This window comes from Bos indicus x Bos taurus, chromosome 13 (genome assembly GCF_003369695.1).
Source record: "Bos indicus x Bos taurus breed Angus x Brahman F1 hybrid chromosome 13, Bos_hybrid_MaternalHap_v2.0, whole genome shotgun sequence".
Lineage (NCBI taxonomy): Eukaryota > Metazoa > Chordata > Mammalia > Artiodactyla > Bovidae > Bos > Bos indicus x Bos taurus.
The window spans coordinates 62,151,519-62,172,380 of NC_040088.1; the positions used below are offsets into that span (position 1 = coordinate 62,151,519).

A 20,862-nucleotide genomic window follows, 5' to 3' on the forward strand; every position below is an offset into this window, starting at 1 on the left:
CCAATCCCAAAGAAGGGCAATGCCAAAGGATGTTCAGACTACCACACAACTGCACTCCTTTCACATGCTAGCAACGTAAGGCTCAAAATTCTTCAAGCTAGCCTTCAGAAGTACATGAACCGAGATTTTCCAGATGTACAGGCTGGGTTTGGAAAAGGCAGAGGAACTAGAGGTCAAATTGCCAACATTCATTGGATCCTAGAGAAAGCAAGGGAATTTCAGAAAAACATCTACTGCTTCCTTGACTATGCTAAACTCTCTGACTGTGGATCAGAGCAAACTGTGGAAAATTCTTAAAGAGATGGGAATACCAGATCCCCTTACCTCTCTCCTGAGTAACTTGTATGCATGTTAGAACCGGACAGTTAGAACCAGACATGGAACAATGTACTGGTTTGAAATTGGGAAAGGAGTATGCAAAGCTCTATATTGTCACCCTGCTTATTTAACTTATATATAGAGTACATCATACAAAATGCTGGGCTGGATGAAGCACAAGCTGGAATCAAGATTGCCTGGAGAAATACCAATAATCTCAGATATGCAGATAATACTACTCTAATGGCAGAAAGTGAATAGGAACTAAAGAGGTTCTTGATGAGGGTTAAAGAGAGTGAAAAAGCTGACTTAAAACTCAACATTCAGAAAACTAAGATCTGGTTCCATCACTTCATGGCAAATCGAAGGGGAAAAAGTGGAAATAGTGATAGATTTTCTTTTCCTGGGCTCCATAATCACTGTGGACAGTGACTGCAGCCATGAAATTAAAAGATGCTTGCTCCTTGCAAGGAAAGCTATAACAAACCTAGACAGCATATTCAAAAGCAGACATCACTTGCCAACAAATGTCTGTATAGTCAAAGCCATAGTTTCTTCAGTAGTCATGTACAGACGTGAGAGATGGACCATAAAGAAGGCTGAGCACTGCAGAATTGATGCTTTCCAATTGTGGTGCTGGAGAAGACTCTTGAGAGTCCCTTGGACTGCAAGATCAAAGCAGTCGCTCTTAAAGAAAATCAACTCTGATTACTCATTGGAATCACTGATGCTGAAACTGAAGCTCCAGTACTACCTGATGCGAAGAGCTGACTCACTGAAACAGACCCTGATGCTGGGAAAGATGAAGTCAAAAGGAGAAGGGGTGACAGTGAATGAGATGATTAGATAGCATCACTGACTCAACAGACATGAGTTTGAGCAAGCTCCAGGAGATAGTGAAGGACAGGAAAGTCTGGTGTGCTGCAGTGCATGGGGTTGCAAAGAGTAGGATACACTTTAGCAACTGACCACCAACAACAATGTCTTATTTTCTCACTGGGATCACTAGTAAACAGTTAGGGGAGGGGGGGGGAAGCTAGAGAGAGAAACAAAGTTTCCTATTCTTTATCTTTTATTCTGGCATTTTTTCATTGGCTCCAAATTATATATTGACTGCAGAGATTATGCTAATTTCCTCAGCTGATTTCTTAGTAACACAGCTTTAGGCAAATATTATAAAACTCTAAGGAAGCTGTCTTGAAAGTGGCTAGAACCAGGCCTATAGAAATAAATGTTTTTAAATTTAGAAAAATAAAAACCTCTTTATTATTGCTTCCACATTCGAGAGAAGAAAATGTGTTCTTTACTCTCTCAGAATGTTTAATGACATGTATCTGTGAATTTTTGAGTGGATCCTTAAGTATCATAATCATTCATTTATGCTTTTATTTATTTGCATACTTAACAGATTCATAGTTATAGAGTTCTTTAATTCAAGATATGGCATGTAACCAGTTTCACTGAAATTTCACAAAGTGGGTGCTTGTAGAAAGTGGTGCTTTTTCACTTCTAATTAAAGAGCAAGTTCTTGAATTTAATGATTACTTATTTTACAGATTGAACCCTTGTGTTGGTTTTCTAGACACATCAGCAATGAAACTCCAAGCATTTTGAACGTTGATACCAAAAAAAAAAGCAGAATAACATTAAGACTCACAAAGCAAGACTTCCCTGGTAGTCCAGTGGCTCCCAGTGCAGGGGGGGCCTAAATTCAATTCCTAGTCAGAGAAATAGAAACCACGTGATACAACCAAGCGTCTGCATACCGCATGGAAAAGATCTTTAGAGTCACAACTAAAACCCGCCGCAGCCAGAGAAAAGACTCACAAAGCTTTCATTGTTCACAGTGAAATATATACTTGAAATCTTATTTTTTAAAAGACTTTTTGGAAAACAAACTCAAAGTCCTTTTATGGATTTTCCCTGGTGTTTATTTTTAAGAATAAAGTTTAAGACTGCTTGTTGCAAAAGACATTGCCATGAATATCGTAGTAGGTTTACCTAAAGTACATGCCCTTAAGTGAAAAATACAAGGCAGTTATTATTTAAAGGATTCATGAATCTTCAGTTCTCTGTGTGACAAATGTGAAAAATGACTGACAGTCAAGAAGATGAAAAGGGAAAAGCAAATTCTTACATGATTTTTTTCAAAATGCCATCTAAATGCAGAAAAACTAGGCAAAGATGATATGGTTATAATATGTTATATGCCAAGAAAGCACTGTTAAAATAGTCTACTTTATCACATATATTTGGTAGTTTGCTTACAGCTAAACATGCTTTGTATTATTCAAAACTTATCATTATGCTAAAATTTGGCTGCTTCTAGTTAAAATACATATACTGGGAAATATTTTCAGTGCTTATTAGATTTATAGAGATTGCTGCTGCTGCTGCTGCTGCTAAGTCGCTTCAGTCGTGTCCAACTCTGTGCGACCCCATAGACGGCAGCCTACCAGGCTCCGCTGTCCCTGGGATTCTCCAGGCAAGAACACTGGAGTGGGTTGCCATTTTCTCCTCCAATGCATGAAAGTGAAAAGTGAAAGTGAAGTCGCTCAGTAAGTGTCCAACTCTTCATGACCCCATGGACTGCAGCCCACCAGGCTCCTCCGTCCATGGGATTTTCCAGGCAAGAGTACGGGAGATTACTGCTGTGCTATTTATAAGAAAATATTTCAACATTGTTCTAAGCCACTGCTGTTGGAGAGAACTTCATGGGATGATGGAAATGTACTCTGTGTTAACGGATACAATTGTCACAAGCCACATGTGGCTATTGAGCACTTGGAACATGGCTAGTAAAACAAAAGACACACATTTGCATTTAATTTTGGCTAATTTAAATTTCATATTAAATAACCACATGTGGCTAATATATACAGATATTTCCATGTTTGTGATTTTAAAACACATAAAATAAGAACAGTATTTGGCAGATGATTAGTACTTATCAGTGTGTTATTAATGTTGCTATTGGCTTAAAGTATATTTTGGGAAAGAGCAGGTTGGTCACATGTGTCCAATTAACAGTAAGATGTTGTCTTAAATATGTGTGCACTCAAAGCCCTAAGAATTTATTAGCACTACTCATTGGTATCCATTCTCCTGACATCTACCAGCTTAAAAAAAAAAATACTTTCAACAGATTCTCTGTCCTTTGTGACATTTTAGATGATTTAAAGCTGAATTATGTAATTTGTGGGCTCTCTATACTTCCTGTTGTCCCTCTGGTTTGGTTTTTTTTTTTTGCTTCCTTTGTTTCTTTTAAAAATCACAATGATGCAAATTTGGACTTATACCAGAAAGTTTTCAGAGAAAGAAGTATGCAAATAAAAATAAAATTTTTATTTCTAAATCTTGCATTAAAATATGAAAACAACATAAACATTTCTACCTCTTCTACTTACTGGATAAGAAAAATTGGTTTCATTGTTTTAGCTCCACAGAACTGCATATGTATTTGTTGCTGCTGCTGCTGCTGCTAAGTCGCTTCAGTCGTATCCGACTCTGTGCGACCCCATAGACGGCAGCCCACCAGGCTCCCCCGTCCCTGGGATTCTCCAAGCAAGAACACTGGAGTGGGTTGCCATTTCCTTCTCCAATGCATGAAGTGAAAAGTGAAAGTGAAGTTGCTCAGTCGTGTCCGACTCTTCCTGAACCCATGGAGTGTAGCCCACCAGGCTCCTCCGTCCATGGGATTTTCCAGGCAAGAGTACTGGAGTGGGGTGCCATTGCCTTCTCCATGTATTTGTTAAGGCCTCACAAATATTTGACTTATACTTTTTAAAGTGTGTTTAACTTGCTCCTGAAGAAAGTTTTAAACACTTTTAAAAATATCATAATTTCTAGTCTGTGTAGATTTTCTAGTCTCTGTCATTAGTCTCAGTCAGAAGCTACATATATGTCAGGAGTTTCCTCGATACTCCAAAGAAACAAGCCAATTTAAATTGGACAGTCATTTTTATTATCTCTTTTGCACTTAAGCTATATTTTTCATGTAGTAGCTTTGAGACCTTTACTAAAGCTATACCTGAATTTTAATTCACTGCTTCTTTAGGAAGTAAGATAAAAATACTGAATATATCTGGATGATATTTTTAAGCTAAAATAAATGCAACTTCCAAAAATGCATATGTCCCACAATGCCATGAACCAGTAAACAACAACAATTCGACAATAAGAATGGCAACTGATCCTCTCCTGTATGATTTTTTTTTCTAAGTTCAGAAATTTTGGTGTTAGTTGAAAAGCAGCACGTAGAAAAAGATATTCATAGAGAGCAAAACTAGAATGCAGTTTATGGAGTTCAAAAAATTAATTTCGATAAAATTTGAGATTAACTTTATTGTAAGTTTAATGAAAAGTAATATTTTTCTCTATGGTGTACTCTCACAAAGGGCACTATGTTGGTAGTGAAATTTACATGGGGCTCAGAAATGTCCCAAACATAGCCTGAGTAATGAAACTTGTGAATGAGAATCCTTGCTGAAGCCATAGAGCTGTCATAAGAACTACTGAACCCACATACTGCAATTACTGAAGCCCATGAGCCTAGAGCCCATGCTTCTCAACAAGAGGAGCCACTGCAATGAGAAGCTATTATGGTACAGCTAGAGAGTAGCCCCTGCTTATTGCAACTAGAGAAAGACTGCATGCAGCAATGAAGACCTAGCACAGCCGAAAATAAATACATTTAGAATAAAACTTTTAAAGAATAACAAAGCAAAGAGATGCCCTAGTTCCCAATTTCCTGGTTTGTTGACTAAAAATTGCCACATTATTTAAGCCATTTCAGTAGGGAAGTTTTTACTTACAGCCCAAAATGTTGTTTAAAAAAAAAATCAATATTTTATAGATAATACTACATTTAAGTTATTGTAGAATATTGGCTATATTTCCTTGTGCTGTGCATTCTTGCTTATTTATGCTAAGGATAGTAGTTTGTATCTCTCAATCCTCCACCTGCTTCTTACCCCTCCCTTCTGCCCTCTCCCTCGCTGGAAACCACTAGTTTGTTCTTTTACCTGTGAGGGTTTTTTTGTATTTGTTGTTGTGAGGGTTTGTTTTTGTTATTGTTGTTATATTCATTGGTTTGTCTTATTTTTTAGATTCCACATATAAGCGATAACATAGAATATTTGTCTGTCTGACTTATTTCACTAAGCATAATACCCTTCATCCACATTGTTGCAAATGTAGAATCTCATTTTTTTTTTTGCTAAGTAATATATATACACACATATATACACACATTCACACCTCATATCTTCTTTATCCACTCATCTATTGATGGACACTTAGGTTGCTTCCATATCTTAGCTATTATAAATAATGCTGCTGTGAATGCTGGGGTAGATATGAAACACTAAGTTTCGAATCAGTGTTTTCATTTCCTTTGGACATACACCCAGAGTGGGATTGTTCCATTTTCAGTTTTTTGAGGAACCCCCATACTGTTTTCCATAGTGACTGAACCAATTTACATTCCTACCAACAGTGTATTAGGGTTCCTTTTCTATGCATCCTTGCCAAGATTTGTTATTTGTAGACTTTTTGATGATAGCCATTTTGATGGGTGTGACGTGATGTTTCATTGGGGTTTCCATTTGCATTTCTCTGATGATTACTGATGTCGAGCATCTTTTTTTGTTCCTGTTGGCCATCTGTATTCTTCCTAGGAAAAATGTCTATTCAGGTCTTTTGCCCATTTTTAAATCACGTTGTTTCTTTTTTTGATATCGAGTTGTATGAGCTGTTTATACTTTTTTGATATTAACCCCTTATTGGTTATGCCATTTGCAAATATTTTTTTTTACCATTCAGTAGATTGTCTTTTCATTCTGTCAGTGGTTTCCTTTGTTGTGCAAAAGTTTTTAAGTTTAATTAGATTCCATTGTTTATTTTTGCTTTTGTTTCTTTTGCTTTATGCTACTAAGTCATTTCAGTCGTGTCCAACTCTGTGAGACCCCATAGACGGCAGCCCACCATGCTCCCCCATCCCTGGGATTCTCCAGGCAAGAACACTGGAGTGGGTTGCCATTTCCCTCTCCAATGCATGAAAGTGAAAAGTCAAAGTGAAGTCGCTCAGTTGTGTCCGACTCTTAGCAACCCCATGGACTACAGCCCACCAGGCTCCTCCATCCATGGGATTCTCCAGCTTTATGAGACAGATCCAAAAAATATTGCTATAATTTACATATGCTTGCCTATGTTCTCTACAAGCAGTTTTATGGTTTCAGGTCTTACATTTAATTATTTAATCCATTTTGAGTTTATTCTTGTATATGGTGTGAGAAGATGTTCTAATTCAATTCTTTTATAAGCAGTTGTTCAGTTTTCCCAGAACCACTTACAGAAGAGACTGTCTTTTCTTCATTGTATATTTTTGCTTCCTTTGTTGCAGATTAATTGACCATAAGTGTGCAGGTTTATTTCTGGGTTCTCTATTCTTTTCAGAAAAACAAAGCTTGTTAACATATATTTTAGCATTATTTTTATATCTATGTAAAGATAGATGGAAAGTTCAAGATGATAATTTATCATATTCTTTTTTTCCAAATACAGAAATACCTTTTATTCATGGTTATGTTGATTAGGATTACTATATTTGTCCACCCACTCCTGCTGGTTTGTAGTCAGTTCAACTTTATTTCTAAGCCCAATGGACTATAAATAAGCATCTGAAAACTTCTTTATATTCAGAATCTGAAACAATTTGATTCATCCTTTAAAAAATAACTATAATAAAGTTAAAAGAAAACAAGAAACTTAAGTGGGACATTTTATTAAAATATTCAGATATATAATGAAGATAAAGTTCTAGTTCAGATTCCATGAAAACATTCAAAATATTCTATGAGAAAATTTATTTGTAACTGTAATAATTAGAGTGGTATTCCAAATCCCTTCAGTTTTACTATTGGATAAGATGAGTTTCTATCAGAGTTCACAGACTGGATACGAGATCATATTTGATCTTTTCGTTTTCTTTCTTTTTTTTTCTTTTGCCATGCCATGCAGCATGTGGGATCTTAGTTGCCTGACCAGGGATCAAACCTGTGCCCTCTGCAGAGGAAGTGCAGAGTATTAGCCACTGGACCACCAGGGAAGTCCCAATCTTGATGATCTTGATTGCACTATTTGAGACGATTAGATATAGTCTCCAGTCTTCCTGATATTGTGTCATATAATGGATTTGAGAAGGAGTATACAGAACTCTAAAGAAAAACACATCGAAAGAGTTATGATTTTAGACTTTAAAATAAGAGACTTTTTCCCAGATCATGCAGTAAGTTTTTAATGGATTTTCACTGGAGTAATAACTAGTGCATCTGTGACTCCTACTTCAACACCTCCAGTCCATACTGCCCGAACCACTGACACAGGCCTCTTCTTGGTGTGTGCCCAGCATCCTCTGAGCAAAGGAGCCATTGCCTCATCCTCACCTCTGGTGCGATGGGGGAATGCAGTGGCCAGGATCTTGACTGCTTCTTTCTATGGCACTGTTTTTAAGTTTGTTACTTTAATTATAGTTAGTTTAAATAAAACTAAATAAAAATATTTACAAAAAAACAACAGCCAACAGCTTTCAGCTGGGAGAATTATATTTTGCAGTATATATTAGAAAATCTAAAACATGGAAAGTTGTATAGGACAACCAACATGATTTCCTCAACAAATAAATTGCAAAGGGAAAATAGAAAACAAAATCTAGAGATTAAAAGAGACTAGAAACATGTCTGGAGAAGGCAATGGCACCCCACTCCAGTATTCTTGCCTGGAAAATCCCATGGACGGAGGAGCCTGGTAGGCTGCAGTCCATGGGGTCACTAAGAGTTGGACACGACTGAGTGACTTCACTTTGACTTTTCACTTTCATGCATTGGAGGAGGAAATGGCAACCCACTCCAGTGTTCTTGCCTGGAGAATCCCAGGGACAGAGGAGCCTGGTAGGCTGCCGTCTATGGGGTTGCACAGAGTCAGACACAACTGAAGTGATTTAGCAGCAGCAGCAGCAGCAGCAGCAAAGACATGTCTAACAATTTGAATGCACATAAATTATATGGATCCTGATTTTAAAAATATACCAACAACAACAAAGTACAACCCCTCCACACACACTTATTTATGAGACAAATGGGATAGGTTGAACACTGATGGAATCTTTGATTGTGTCACAGAATTACTGTTAAGTGTTTGCAAGTGATACTGTGGTTATATATTTTTTTAATATATTTATCCTAGTATAACTGAAGTCTTTACAGGTAAAATTAAATGATACTGGAATTTGCTTAAAAACACTCTGGTTGGCACAAGAGTGAATTGTAATGTAAACTATGGACTCTGGGTGATAACAACATGTCAGTGTAGGTTCATCAGTTGTAAGAAATGTATCACTCTTGTGGGAGATGTTGATAATGGGAAAGGCTATGCATGTGTGGGGACACAGGATATATGGAAAGTCCATGTACCTTCTGTCCTGAACCTGAAATTTCTCAAAGAAAATAAAGCCTATTTTTAAAAATATCACCACCATTCTGGTGGGTGGAGGGAATGGGTGGCGGCAGAAGTGAAACAAGAAGGACTATGGGTTGATCACTGTAGATGTTGGCTGATGGGTCCGTGGTTTTCAATATACTATCTTCTAAATTTGTATATCAGAATATGAGAATTTTTCTCTAAGAGTGTTCACAAGGGTATTTTCTGAGAAGTCTACTTCTTTGTTATGTCAGGAAAGGTGCACTTAGTTTAATTAATACAAAGTTATTTGTTTCTGAAACAACAGAAATCAGAAAAGCAACAAAAGTTGAGAGCTATGACAGGATTTCTTCTCTAGCCATTCTTAATGGAAAGAAACAACATGAAAGAAGAATGATTGATAAAAAATGTCAAATTTAAAACATTTCATTTTCTTACATCTTTTGTAACTTTCAGATTCTAAAAGTTAAACTAAAGACTAAAAAGATTAAATTTTCTTTTCTTTAGTAAAAATAAAAATACATTTATGTTACACCTTCCTACTTTGTCAAGAAGATACATTACTTTTGTTTCTTATTTATTAATATTATCCATTGAGTAGAACTATGTTTTCATTTTTGCTCTGTGACTTAATTGACTTGAAATCAAGTTAATTCTGTATTCTTAGGTATATCTTACTTATTTTCATTTCTAACATAACCACACACACAGAGTGTATTATGTCATTAATGAAGATGTAATGCCCTTAATTTCTCCCTTCCTCTTCTAAGTTATCAGGTAAAGTGAAAGTCGCTCAGTTGTGTCCGACTCTGCAACACCACGGACTATACAGTCCATGGAATTCTCCAGGCCAGAATACTAGCGTGGGTAGCCTTTCCCTTCTCCAGGAAATTTTCTCAACCCAGGGATTGAACCCAGGTCTCCTGCATTGCAGGCTGGATTCTTTACTAGCTGAACCACAAGGGAAGCACAAGTTATCAGGTAACAGAAATTTAAAAAGTCAAGTGTTTTATTAGTCTTTGATCACGTAACTCAAATACGCTGGAAACCACCTCTGCTACTTATTTTTAGTAATAGTAATAACTGTTTGTGACTGACTTTCATTAAAAATAAAAACTTTCATATGTTTTCTAACATATGCTCACTTTGACAACAGAATTAATTTGATACGATATTTCTAAAATCAGATGTAAGGAAGCTTTCACACAGACGTGATGTGTCATGGCTAATCCTGTTTTATACCCAAATGGATGCTCATATTGCATACTTAAGAAAGGGATGAGAGGGATTTTACTTGACATTTTCTCTCCAGCCTATTTCATATTGCACTCATAAGGAGTAGCCGTTAAAAAGGCCAAGAAAGATGTAACACACTTCAGTTTCTCCTTTCTCTGTCTAAATTATCAGGTAACAGCCCTCACAGCCCACACCTGAACTGAAAGAGAGCACAGAATTCTATTCTCCCTTTTGTGTTTGGGAATAAAATATGAAGAACAGTCCATGAAGAGTTACTGTGAGGAGACGACTAATACTCTGTCAGTTAAACTGATATTTTCCAGAGTTGTTGCCTCTTTCTCGGTATGAACTATGACCACAAAGCCATTTAACAGTGAACTTCTTCTGTAAGCAGATTGAAACTGTCCTGAAATGGAAAATCCTCACTGCATATTTAGAGAGAATTAAAATCCTTCCCATCTCATCTCTCTGGTGGAGAAATAAGTCCGCTAAAACATACCTCTTCACCATGATATGGGAACCTGTCCAGACAACACTCTGTGTGTGTGTGTGTGTGTGTGTGCGTGCGTGTGTGCAAGTGCAAGTGCTCGTGTTTTCCCTTCTCAGACAATACAGTTTATCATTGCCACTTACCTCTGTTTTCTCTGGGTTCCTCCAGTTCCCATAAATTGGATTAACAAATGCATGGTTAATACTTCTTTTCGTTTTCCTGAAAGCACACAAGGCCACAGAAAGGAAAGTAAGCATTGAAATTCACCACAGGACATTTTCAAGTTGTTATCTGATACAAATCTTTGGAAGACACACTGTCTAGCCAGCATACTTATTTTTATGATGGTATTTCCCTAAGTAAAGACTACTTTGTAGGACACCAAGGCAACCACATCTTTGAAGGCAAACATAGTGTGATGTCTGAAAAGTTAGATCCAAATAAATCCAAGCACAGAAAAACGTTGTTCTTAATTTCTTAAATATTACTATAATAATACAAAGGATACAACATTAGAAAGAATGATGCAATGTAAAGCTGAACTGGTTATAAGGAAAGACCACCGTGACGTCCCATAGATTCAAAAGTGCCAAGCCCACCACAGTCTGAGGACTATTTTCCATGACATTGTCTGTCATAATGATGTGTACATAGCATATGAGTCAAAGTATTTAACATTGTAAACAGAAAATTTAAATAGGAACATTTTGAAGAGAATTTTATGTTAGTATTTCCTTTCAGGAGTCATAAAGAGGCATGTCCTTGGTAATCTCACATATTGGTTTATATCTGCATAATTGACTCAGATTAACTGAGCTCCTAAATGAGCATTCCTTTTTATATTTTGGTTACTTAAGAGTCAATAGATTTATCAGAAGACAACTAGCCCTGGCATAGTTGGTCACAACTGATGAAGAAACAAATGCTCATCACAGGAAAAAATAATTATAACCAGATAACTAAATACACGCTATTGAAGACATAAGGAAAATTGCATATATGCACACATTCACATACATGTACACACGGTAGAGAGTGGAAGACCAATTCCAGGATGACTGCCAGTGTCTTAAGAAGGCAGCCAGGAAGAAAAAGTTATATGTGCTGTGTCTAGCTGCTCAATTGTGTCTGACTCTTTGGACCCCCATGGACAGTAGCCTGCTATGCTCCTCTGTCCATGGAAATGCTCAGGCAAGAATACTGGAGTGAGTTGCCCTGCCATCCTCCAGGGGATCTTCCCAACCCATGGAGTGAACCCACTTCTCCCACGTTGCAGGTAGATCCTTTACTGTCTGAGCCACCAGGGAAGCCCAAAAGGCATGGAAATATTTGCTTAATCAGAGTATAATGACAGTTAATACTTGTCAATAATGTACCTTTATATTCTGAAAGAAAAGGGCGTAAAGAGTAAGTCTTACTGATTCCCTCTTTGATAAGATATTGTCAGAAGTGTGACCTCTTATTTCATCTACCAAACCACATGGTCCTCTTCTAAAAAGTAACAGGATTAATGAACCCAACAGCATAATCTGGGTAACTGTGACTGGCTGGCAATACATTCTCCCTGTGGATTCAGTGTTTTCTAAGATTCCTGACCTCTACTGTTCCTAAATGTTCAGTAGCTAAACCAGATCACCTTTGGGTTATAGGTGAAGAGGGTTGTAGCAGCCATTTTTGTGAGTTACTTTGTGGGGGGAAAAAAAAAAAAACAGATATACTTTAAAATGATGATGGAACAATTACTTAACCACTAATTGAAAATGTACAATTGCTATAATTATTAATGAAAATGAACAAGTGGTGTTTGATTCTTTGCCTTTTCTCTCTCCAAGACCAGTCAAGGTTGAGTTTTCAGAGCACTAATCTCAATAAGTGGCATAGTTAGGGCATGATGGGGCTGCTCTTAAAACTGAGACTGGGTAGGAAGTGAAGCAGTGTTTTGAAATGTGTCAAATGTGAAAGCAGAAGCTGGTACAGGAGAGACTGAGGTTTAAAACAAGATGGAAATTAGGAACTAGGTAAAGATGAGACAGCCACAAACACCAACAACTGAGAAAAATTCTTGGCTGAAATCAGGCATGAAATCAGAAAGCAGGAGGAAACCCAAACCATAAGACCAGACAGGACAGATGGTCCAAAGACTGGGCAGGCAACCAGGAACTGAAGAGACAGGCTTTGCTGTCAGTGGGATAGAAGGGAGGCACAGGCAATAGGAAAGATTTTGATATGAGATGATTATTTTTGGCTTTCAACTGCTAAGACTCCGGATGACCTAAACCACTACTGGCAAGCAGAAGTCAAGTAAATTGATCAATTTTCCAACCCTATTATTACTATGGCTTCAGCTATAGAAGCTACTTTTCTTCTGAAAGGATTTTAAGTCTTAAATAATTTTCTGTTAAAATGAAGTGACCAGCCTTTGGGGTGGGTGACTATAAAGAAAGAAGAGGGATACATAAGTGTAAGGATATGGGGCCACAATAAAAGAAGAAAGGGTCACAGTATGAGTAGTGGGAGGTGAGCGAATTATGTTTACTTCAAATTATGTTTATTAGCAATCTCAAACTTTTAATTTTCCCCAGATCAAGAGCTGTTTCCCAATATGGAAAATTTGAGAACTGTTGGGCTTAATTTTAATGTCTTTCCTATTTAAGAAGTAAAAACATACCCACTACCCATTGATAACTCAATTAAGTACATTTCAAGTGTCAACTCCATAGAATTACTATTTCAAGTTGCATGATATAATTTTCCACCTTCATCAGTTATATAAGTTGGATACTCAAACATAAACAATTTTACTTAAAATGACAAATCCTGCTACAAGGAACATAAAATGTTTGATTATGAAGTTTTCAGCAAGTCCTAACACTGTATGGTACAACGTTAAGTCTGCATGAGGCTAAAAAATGCTGTGTTTAACTTACTGTATCTGTCATTATTAGGCAGATAGCTCTTTAAGAGATAAGGTTGCGAAGAATGGAATCACCTCTGGGAATCAGAAGGGCATTGATTTAGAAGTTTAGAGTAGATAAAAGGAAATCGTGAATCACATGCATTCTCCTCCCCTGACTTAACAGGCATTCACATAAATTACTATTAAGCTCTGGCTACACCCAGTGTGTGCAGGCACTGTATAAGGTGGTGTTCTGAGGGGGCTAAACAGAGATATGTTAGTGCAGAACTAGGATAAGGCTGATACAAGTTTCTAATTTAGATATAGTGAGCATATGGATACCTCCACAGGAACTGACTTCATGGCTTATTAACTAACAAAATTGTTTCAGTGTTGATTAAAAACATGAAAGTAGTTATAATAGATACCTGAAATTATTTTAGATGGGCAATGAAGAAAAACAAAAAATAAATTCCTGTATGTTGCATCCATTAAACATGACTTTCAGGTAAATGCTTATTTTATACCTTTTAACCACCTTATTAAATTACAATTGACACACCCTACAAGTTCTGCTTTATTGACTATGCCAAAGCCTTTGACTGTGTGGATCACAATAAACTGTGGAAAATTCTGAAAGAGATGGGAATACCAGACCACCTGATCTGCCTCTTGAGAAATTTGTATGCAGGTCAGAAAGCAACAATTAGAACTGGACATGGAACAACAGACTGGTTCCAAATAGGAAAAGGAGTTCGTCAAGGCTGTATATTGTCACCCTGTTTATTTAACTTATATGCAGAGGACATCATGAGAAACGCTGGACTGGAAGAAACACACACTGGAATCAAGATTGCCGGGAGAAATATCAATAACCTCAGATATGCAAATGACACCACCCTTATGGCAGAAAGTGAAGAGGAAATCAAAAGCGTCTTGATGAAAGTGAAAGTGGAGAGTGAAAAAGTTGGCTTAAAGCTCAACATTCAGAAAACTAAGATCATGGCATCCGGTCCCACCACTTCATGGGAAATAGATAGGGAAACAGTGGAAACAGTGGCTGACTTTATTTTTCTGGGCTCCAAAATCACTGCAGATGGTGACTGCAGCCATGAAATTAAAAGACGCTTACTCCTTGGAAGGAAAGTTATGACCAACCTAGATAGCATATTCAAAAGCAGAGACATTACTCTGCCAACAAAGTAGCCATCTAGTCAAGGCTATGGTTTTTCCAGTAGTCATGTATGGATGTGAGTGTTGGACTATAAAAAAAGCTGAGCACCAAAGAGTTGATGCTTTTGAACTGTGGTGTTGGAGAAGACTCTTAAGAGTCCCTTGGACTGCAAGGAGATCCAACCAGTCCATTCTGAAGGAGAGCAGCCCTGGGATTTCTTTGGAAGGAATGATGCTAAAGCTGAAACTCCAGTACTTTGGCCACCTGATGCGAAGAGTTGACTCATTGGAAAAGACTCATGCTGGGAGGGATTATGGGCAGGAGAAGGGGACAACAGAGGATGAGATGGCTGGATGGCATCACTGACTCGATGGACGTGAGTCTGAGTGAACTCCAGGAGTTGGTGATGGATAGGGAGGCCTGGCATGCTGCAATTCATGGGGTTGCAAAGAGTCGGACACAACTGAGTGACTGTTCTGATCTGACAAGTCACGCATTTAAGAATATAATTCAAAGTTTTCTAGGAATATTAATTGTATTTATTAATTTTAAAATGTGATAAATATATGTATATAACAAAATTTGCCATTTAAGCCATTTTTTAAGAGTGTACAATTCAGTGGCATTCACTGCATTCACAGTGTTGGGCACTATTTCATTCTTAGTGAAATGAACATCTTTGATGAAATCCAATTTATCTATATTTTTTTCTTTTGTTTCCTTTACTTTTGGTATCATATCTAAGATGGCATTGCCAAATATCAGATCATGAAGATTTACTCCTATGATTTCCCCTAAATATTTGATGGTTTTAGCTCTTATATTGAAGTCTTTGATCCATTTTGAGTTAATTTTTATGCATGGTATGAGGTAGGAGTTCAAATCCATTCCTTTGTATGCAGAAATGCAGTTGCCCTGGCACCATCTATTGAAAAGACTATTCTTTCTCTATTGAATGGACTTGTCAAAACTCAACTGGTCATAGATGTATGGGTTTATATTTCAATTCTTAATTCTAATCCATTGGTCTCCACTTATATTCACATGCTAATACCACACAGTTTCATTTCCTATGGCTTTGTGGTAAGCTTTGAAATCAGGAAGTGAGTTCTCCAAGTCCATCCTTTATCAAGATTGTTTTAGCTCTTTGGTGCCCTTGTAATTCCATACTAATTTGAGGATAAGTTTTATATTTCTGCAAAAAAAAAAAAAAAAGCTGCTGGAGTTTTAATGGGTACTGTGTTGAATCTGTAGATTGATTGCTTTGTGTAGTACTGACATCTTGACAATAATAAATCTTTCTATCTATAAACTCAAAATGTCTTTCTACTTACTTAGGTTTTCTTTAATTTCTTTCAGTAATGCTTTGAAATTTTAAGTGTAGAAATCTTTCACCTCCTGGTTAAATTTATTCCCAGGTATTTTACTCTCTTATATGCTATTGTCAATGTGATTATTTCCTTAATTTCTTTTTCTGATTGTTCACTGATGGTATTTAAGAACATACCTTATTTTTATGTGTTGATCTTGTATATCAAAACTTTGCTGAGTTTATTAATTCTAGTAGCTTTCTTATGGATTTTTTTGAGTTTTCTATCTATAGGTGTTCATGTCATTTATAGTATAGTTTTCTTTCTTCCTTTCCAATTTGGATGGCTTCTGTCTCTTTTTCTTATATAATTTTTCTGGTTAAGGCTTCTTATTGATAAACACATTAATCTCTAGCTTGCTGCTGCTGCTGCTAAGTTGCTCCAGTGATGTCCGATTCTGTGCGACCCCAGAGACAGCAACCCACCAAGCTTCGCTCTCTCCGGGATTCTCCAGGTAAGAACACTGGAGTGGGTTGCCATTTCCTCCTCCAATGCATTTCCTCCTCCAATGTGAAAAGTGAAAGTGAAGTCGCTCAGTCGTGTCCCCATGGACTGCAGCCTAACAGGCTCCTCTGTCCATGGGATTTTCCAGGCAAGAGTACTGGAGTGGGGTGCCACTGCCTTCTCCGTATCTCTAGCTTAGCAGAGCTATAAAACCTTCATTAATATAAAACCAAATTGTAATGCTAGTGTATGAGAAAAATTATTACGGCAACATTTGGACAGTTTTAAGGTAGAGTCTGATTGCCATTTAATGTGAAAATCTTTAGATAAGTGAATAAGCTTTTATCTAGGTTGAAAAAAAAACAAGGTGACAGCATTCTGCAGTTGAAAAATGGCTATCAGGAAGCTGATAGAAAAGAATGACAAGACAGTGCTTGAATTGTTTTAACTGACAAGTCTATACTTCAAAATAAACATCTATTTACACATATTGTAAGTTTATTAATAATTGTAATCTGCTTTTATAATTTGTCTTAGTGAGCATCTTATTCGTTTTCTTTACTAAATTTATTATTGGTTTTGGTTATCAATCAGTAGTTTACTTTCTTTTTGTTAACAACAGACATCTTTTTCTCCAATTTTGTGTGTTGGGGAAACTGGTCAGTCTTCTTAAGTCAAATCCACCAAATACCTTCTCCTTGCTACCATCTCACGGGGGTAAAGCTGTCACAATGTTTTCATACTTAAAAGTAAGCTTAGAATATGCTCAAGTGAGCTCAAAACTTTAGCACAAATTATTAGGGTGGAGCAACACCGAGAGAGCCATGCACAATGGTTTCTGTTGTATCCAGGTGGACTGTATTATAAAACTGTACTGTGAAAATCTGTCTACTAAAAAGTATGAAGAACAACACTCTCTGAAACTGGGCACTCCTAATGTAGCCATCAAGGTGATTTGAAGAGATAAACATGATCATTTATTTACCAACAGATATTTGTTGTGCATGTGTGTGTGTGGAGGAATTTGCTCTCATGCTTCCACTAAAGAAATGATTTCTATGTTTGTTTCTAAATGCTAAAGAACATTCTAAGATCTAAGAAATAACTGTTCTAAGTGTCTAAAGGAAAATGATGTCTATAATGTGGTGACCGATTCCTCCAGATGGTGGAATGCTAGAATGCTGATTATGTTATTTATCATCTTTCATATTCATCTATTTAAATGTATCCAACATTTCTAGGACACATATTGTCTATCAAAGACTGCTTTAGGTCCTGTACTTACAGAGTTAATCAGTATGTGGCTCCTGACTCTAGATCTAATTTCTTTTAGAGGGTGGCAGCTTACTAGATTTCTGTCTCTTAGATTAAATTACATGTTTATAAAATGCCCACCACAAGTAGATGCCCACTAATGGTTCAGTGCTATTCTTTTACCTTCTTTTCTTATTTTCTCCTTTTGCCATTGATATTTTCATTTAAACTCCCTCCTTCTTTCTCCTGACCCCAAAGCTTGGGACCAATGAAAGGACACTGGAATAAAGGGGGTGGGGGGCGGAGAAGGAAGTGACAACATTGGCAATAATACTCACTGTAGTACTTTTAACTTTTTATGATAGATTTATTTATTTAGGGAGAAGGCAATGGCACCCCACTCTAGTACTCTTGCCTGGAAAATCCCATGGATGGAGGAGCCTGGTGGGCTGCAGCCCATGGGGTCATTAAGAGTCGGACACGACTGAGTGTAGAGTTAGCAAGGACCTTTGCAATCATCTTGTTCATGCATTTTTTACAGAGGGTTAAATGAGGTTCTTCCTTATCTGGCTTCCTCTTCTATCATAGCACCTAGTATAGTACCTAGTGCTATAGGAATCAAGTGAATATTTACAGAAAGAATAACAACAAATGTATATAGTCTAAAGTCTTGATGATCCACTAGCTAACTCTCTACTCTGTTCTTCCATGCCCACTCCCAGCAATATACTGCATCAATACTCAGAGAAAGACATTCATTTTTACTATTGTGACCTTGGAGTCTCATTTGTGTTTAGATTTCTGTTCCACTTAGCCCAAGACTAAGTGGGCCAGGAGCCTACTTTTGACCTCTGTCTCTTTCTTTTTTTTTTTTTTTTTTCAGCTGGTTAAGTGCCAGGCCAGAGGGGTAGCCTGCGGGATTTCCTGAAGATGAAATGAAAGTGAAAGTCCCTCAGTTGTTTCCGACTCTTTGTTACCCCAGTGGACTATACAGTCCATGGAATTCTCCAGGCCAGAATACTGGAGTGGGTAGCTGTTCCCTTCTCCAGGGGATCTTCCCAACTCAGGGATCGAACCAAGGTTTCCCCCATTGCAGGTGGATTCTTTACCAGCTGACCCACCAGGTGGAGAAGAGTATAATAGAACAGGGCTGGTCCCCCTATCCATTTCATCACACAGGAAATGAAAAAATCATACAATTGGTGAAAAATTAATTTGGTAGAAATAAGTCACTTTCCAACATTTGAAAAATAAAGGTCTGTGTTTCCTACATCTCATATGTATCTCTGAAAAACGGTATGAAATATCTATGTATAAATATCAGGAGTTGATGTGAGTTTTCAGGCTATGAAGTATATGATTTGTTGCTACTAGGGAAAATGTTTTCTAACAGTAAAAGTACATGTGACATATTTTTTAAAAAAGATCCATCTAAATTATGAAATACAATCATTTCACTGGTGAAAATGGAATTCATTTATTCTGGGAGTAATGCCTATTATATTAAATTTTGCTTACCCTGATTAATGGTGAACCTGAGGTGTCCCTCAGAAGTAAATCTCAATTCTACTTTACTCATTTCAGCCTCTGTCATTTTATACTCTTCAATTTGGTTTTTCTAAATATTTTCAGTTCTAAGAGTTTCTATGAAGTGTTCCTGAGTGTGCTTAATCTTTCAGGTAAAGGGAAAATATATTATAAAATCCTAATAAAAATAAAATATTTTTGATCCCTACTTTTTTTACTCATATCTATTAAACATATTTCTTTTGGTCAAGAAGAGATATTTTTAGAAATGTTTGATTCTTAGTTAGGGTACTATTAATTTTTATTCTCTATTCCATTATATAAATTAATGCTCTTTTTTTGCTTCCTGATTTTAAAACCTATGAAAATGAGGTTTGCTTGTTTTGATTTTTTTGGTTTGTTCATTTTTAAGTTGTAGTAATGGGGAGAGATTGTGCACTGCATTTTCTGTGCAACCATGAGTGCCACACGATTTACATATATCATCTTTCTTTTCTGAAAACCCTAGATAAGTTTTATTTTATACCTGGTCTCTGATCATTTCCAATCCAAATTTTAGCCTGTTTGAATAAACTGTTTTTAAGGAACGGTATCACAAATTTTAAAATTCAGACACTGTTTTGTCCTTTTTGTAATGAAAACAAATTTACAGCAGCTTGCAAAGATAAGCACAACAGAAGAATATAAGACAGATGAGAAGTAGATAGGAAGTGGAGAAAGGGATTCTGAGAACTGGAAAATAGAGTCGACCCAGAGGGAATGCGCTGGGGACGGTCCATGAAATGGGTATGGTCCAGTCTGTGTATTTAATTCATCCAGGATATAACTTTGACTTGAAGATTCTCCAATGCAAATTTAAGCAGGACAAAAGAATCAGTTACCATAGGCCACGCTTTCAAAACAGAACAAACCAAAGCCAGTTGCTTAGAAGCACATGTCCAGCTTAGGAGAGAAGACATTTATGGTCTGTATCCTGTCTCTATCATCAAGACTAACAAAGTAACAAGGTCCCACAATATTATTTTAGGAAGACCAGCAATGTGCTTCATTAAGTTGTTTCAACTAAAATCCTTAAAAAATATCACACTGAGATTATGCCCAAGTGTGCTTCGGTAAAAACTATCTAGGAGAGGTGGTGGCCAGAAGAGAGGGATTTAATGGAAACCTTGAAACACAACAGTACCTTAGAGAATCTGATTTCGGGGGCATTTTCATATGGTTGTGTTTATCATAAAAAAGCCAGCACCAAGATTACAATCTGCAGTGTGTAATTACATCGTGGCACATTAAATCTGTTATAAGAATCTACAGCTAGAATAAAATTGTACAACGTTATAAGGCAGTATGAGAAACAATAAACCAAGTCTATTAAATCATCCTTTTCTCACTGAATGTGTTAAAATGCTGTATTATCTGACCACTGCTAAAGAAAAAAGGGAAGAAATCATGAGGAGTAGTAAACAAAAATATTGAGCTATAAAATGGTGTCTACCTTTGGAAAGATGAAGACTTTAAAAAAAAAAAAGAATTAAAACAATCTGTAAGAAAGGAAAGAAAGAAAAGAAACAACCCAATTTGGAAAAGCAGCGATAATTGGGGGCAGTTGTGGGCGGGGTGGGGGGGCGGTGTTCAGGGGCAGTGCGGGGAATGTCCATGAACTCAAGTTTTCATTTGC

The 20,862-nt window shown here is 36.9% G+C and overlaps 1 protein-coding gene across 1 annotated transcript in view; it reads right to left on the reverse strand.

Annotated features, from left to right (window-relative positions):
* Nucleotides 1–7,364: 7,364 nt before the first annotated feature.
* The window catches only part of MALRD1 (MAM and LDL receptor class A domain containing 1), a 570,138-nt gene continuing 556,640 nt past the window's right edge, over nucleotides 7,365–20,862 (reverse strand). The window contains exons 39-40 of the mRNA XM_027560003.1: nucleotides 10,666–10,741; nucleotides 7,365–7,535 (exon numbers count right to left, since the gene is read on the reverse strand). Of these exons, the coding sequence (XP_027415804.1) occupies nucleotides 7,455–7,535; nucleotides 10,666–10,741 (157 nt within the window). The 3' untranslated portion in view covers nucleotides 7,365–7,454. The remainder of the gene's footprint in view (nucleotides 7,536–10,665; nucleotides 10,742–20,862) is intronic.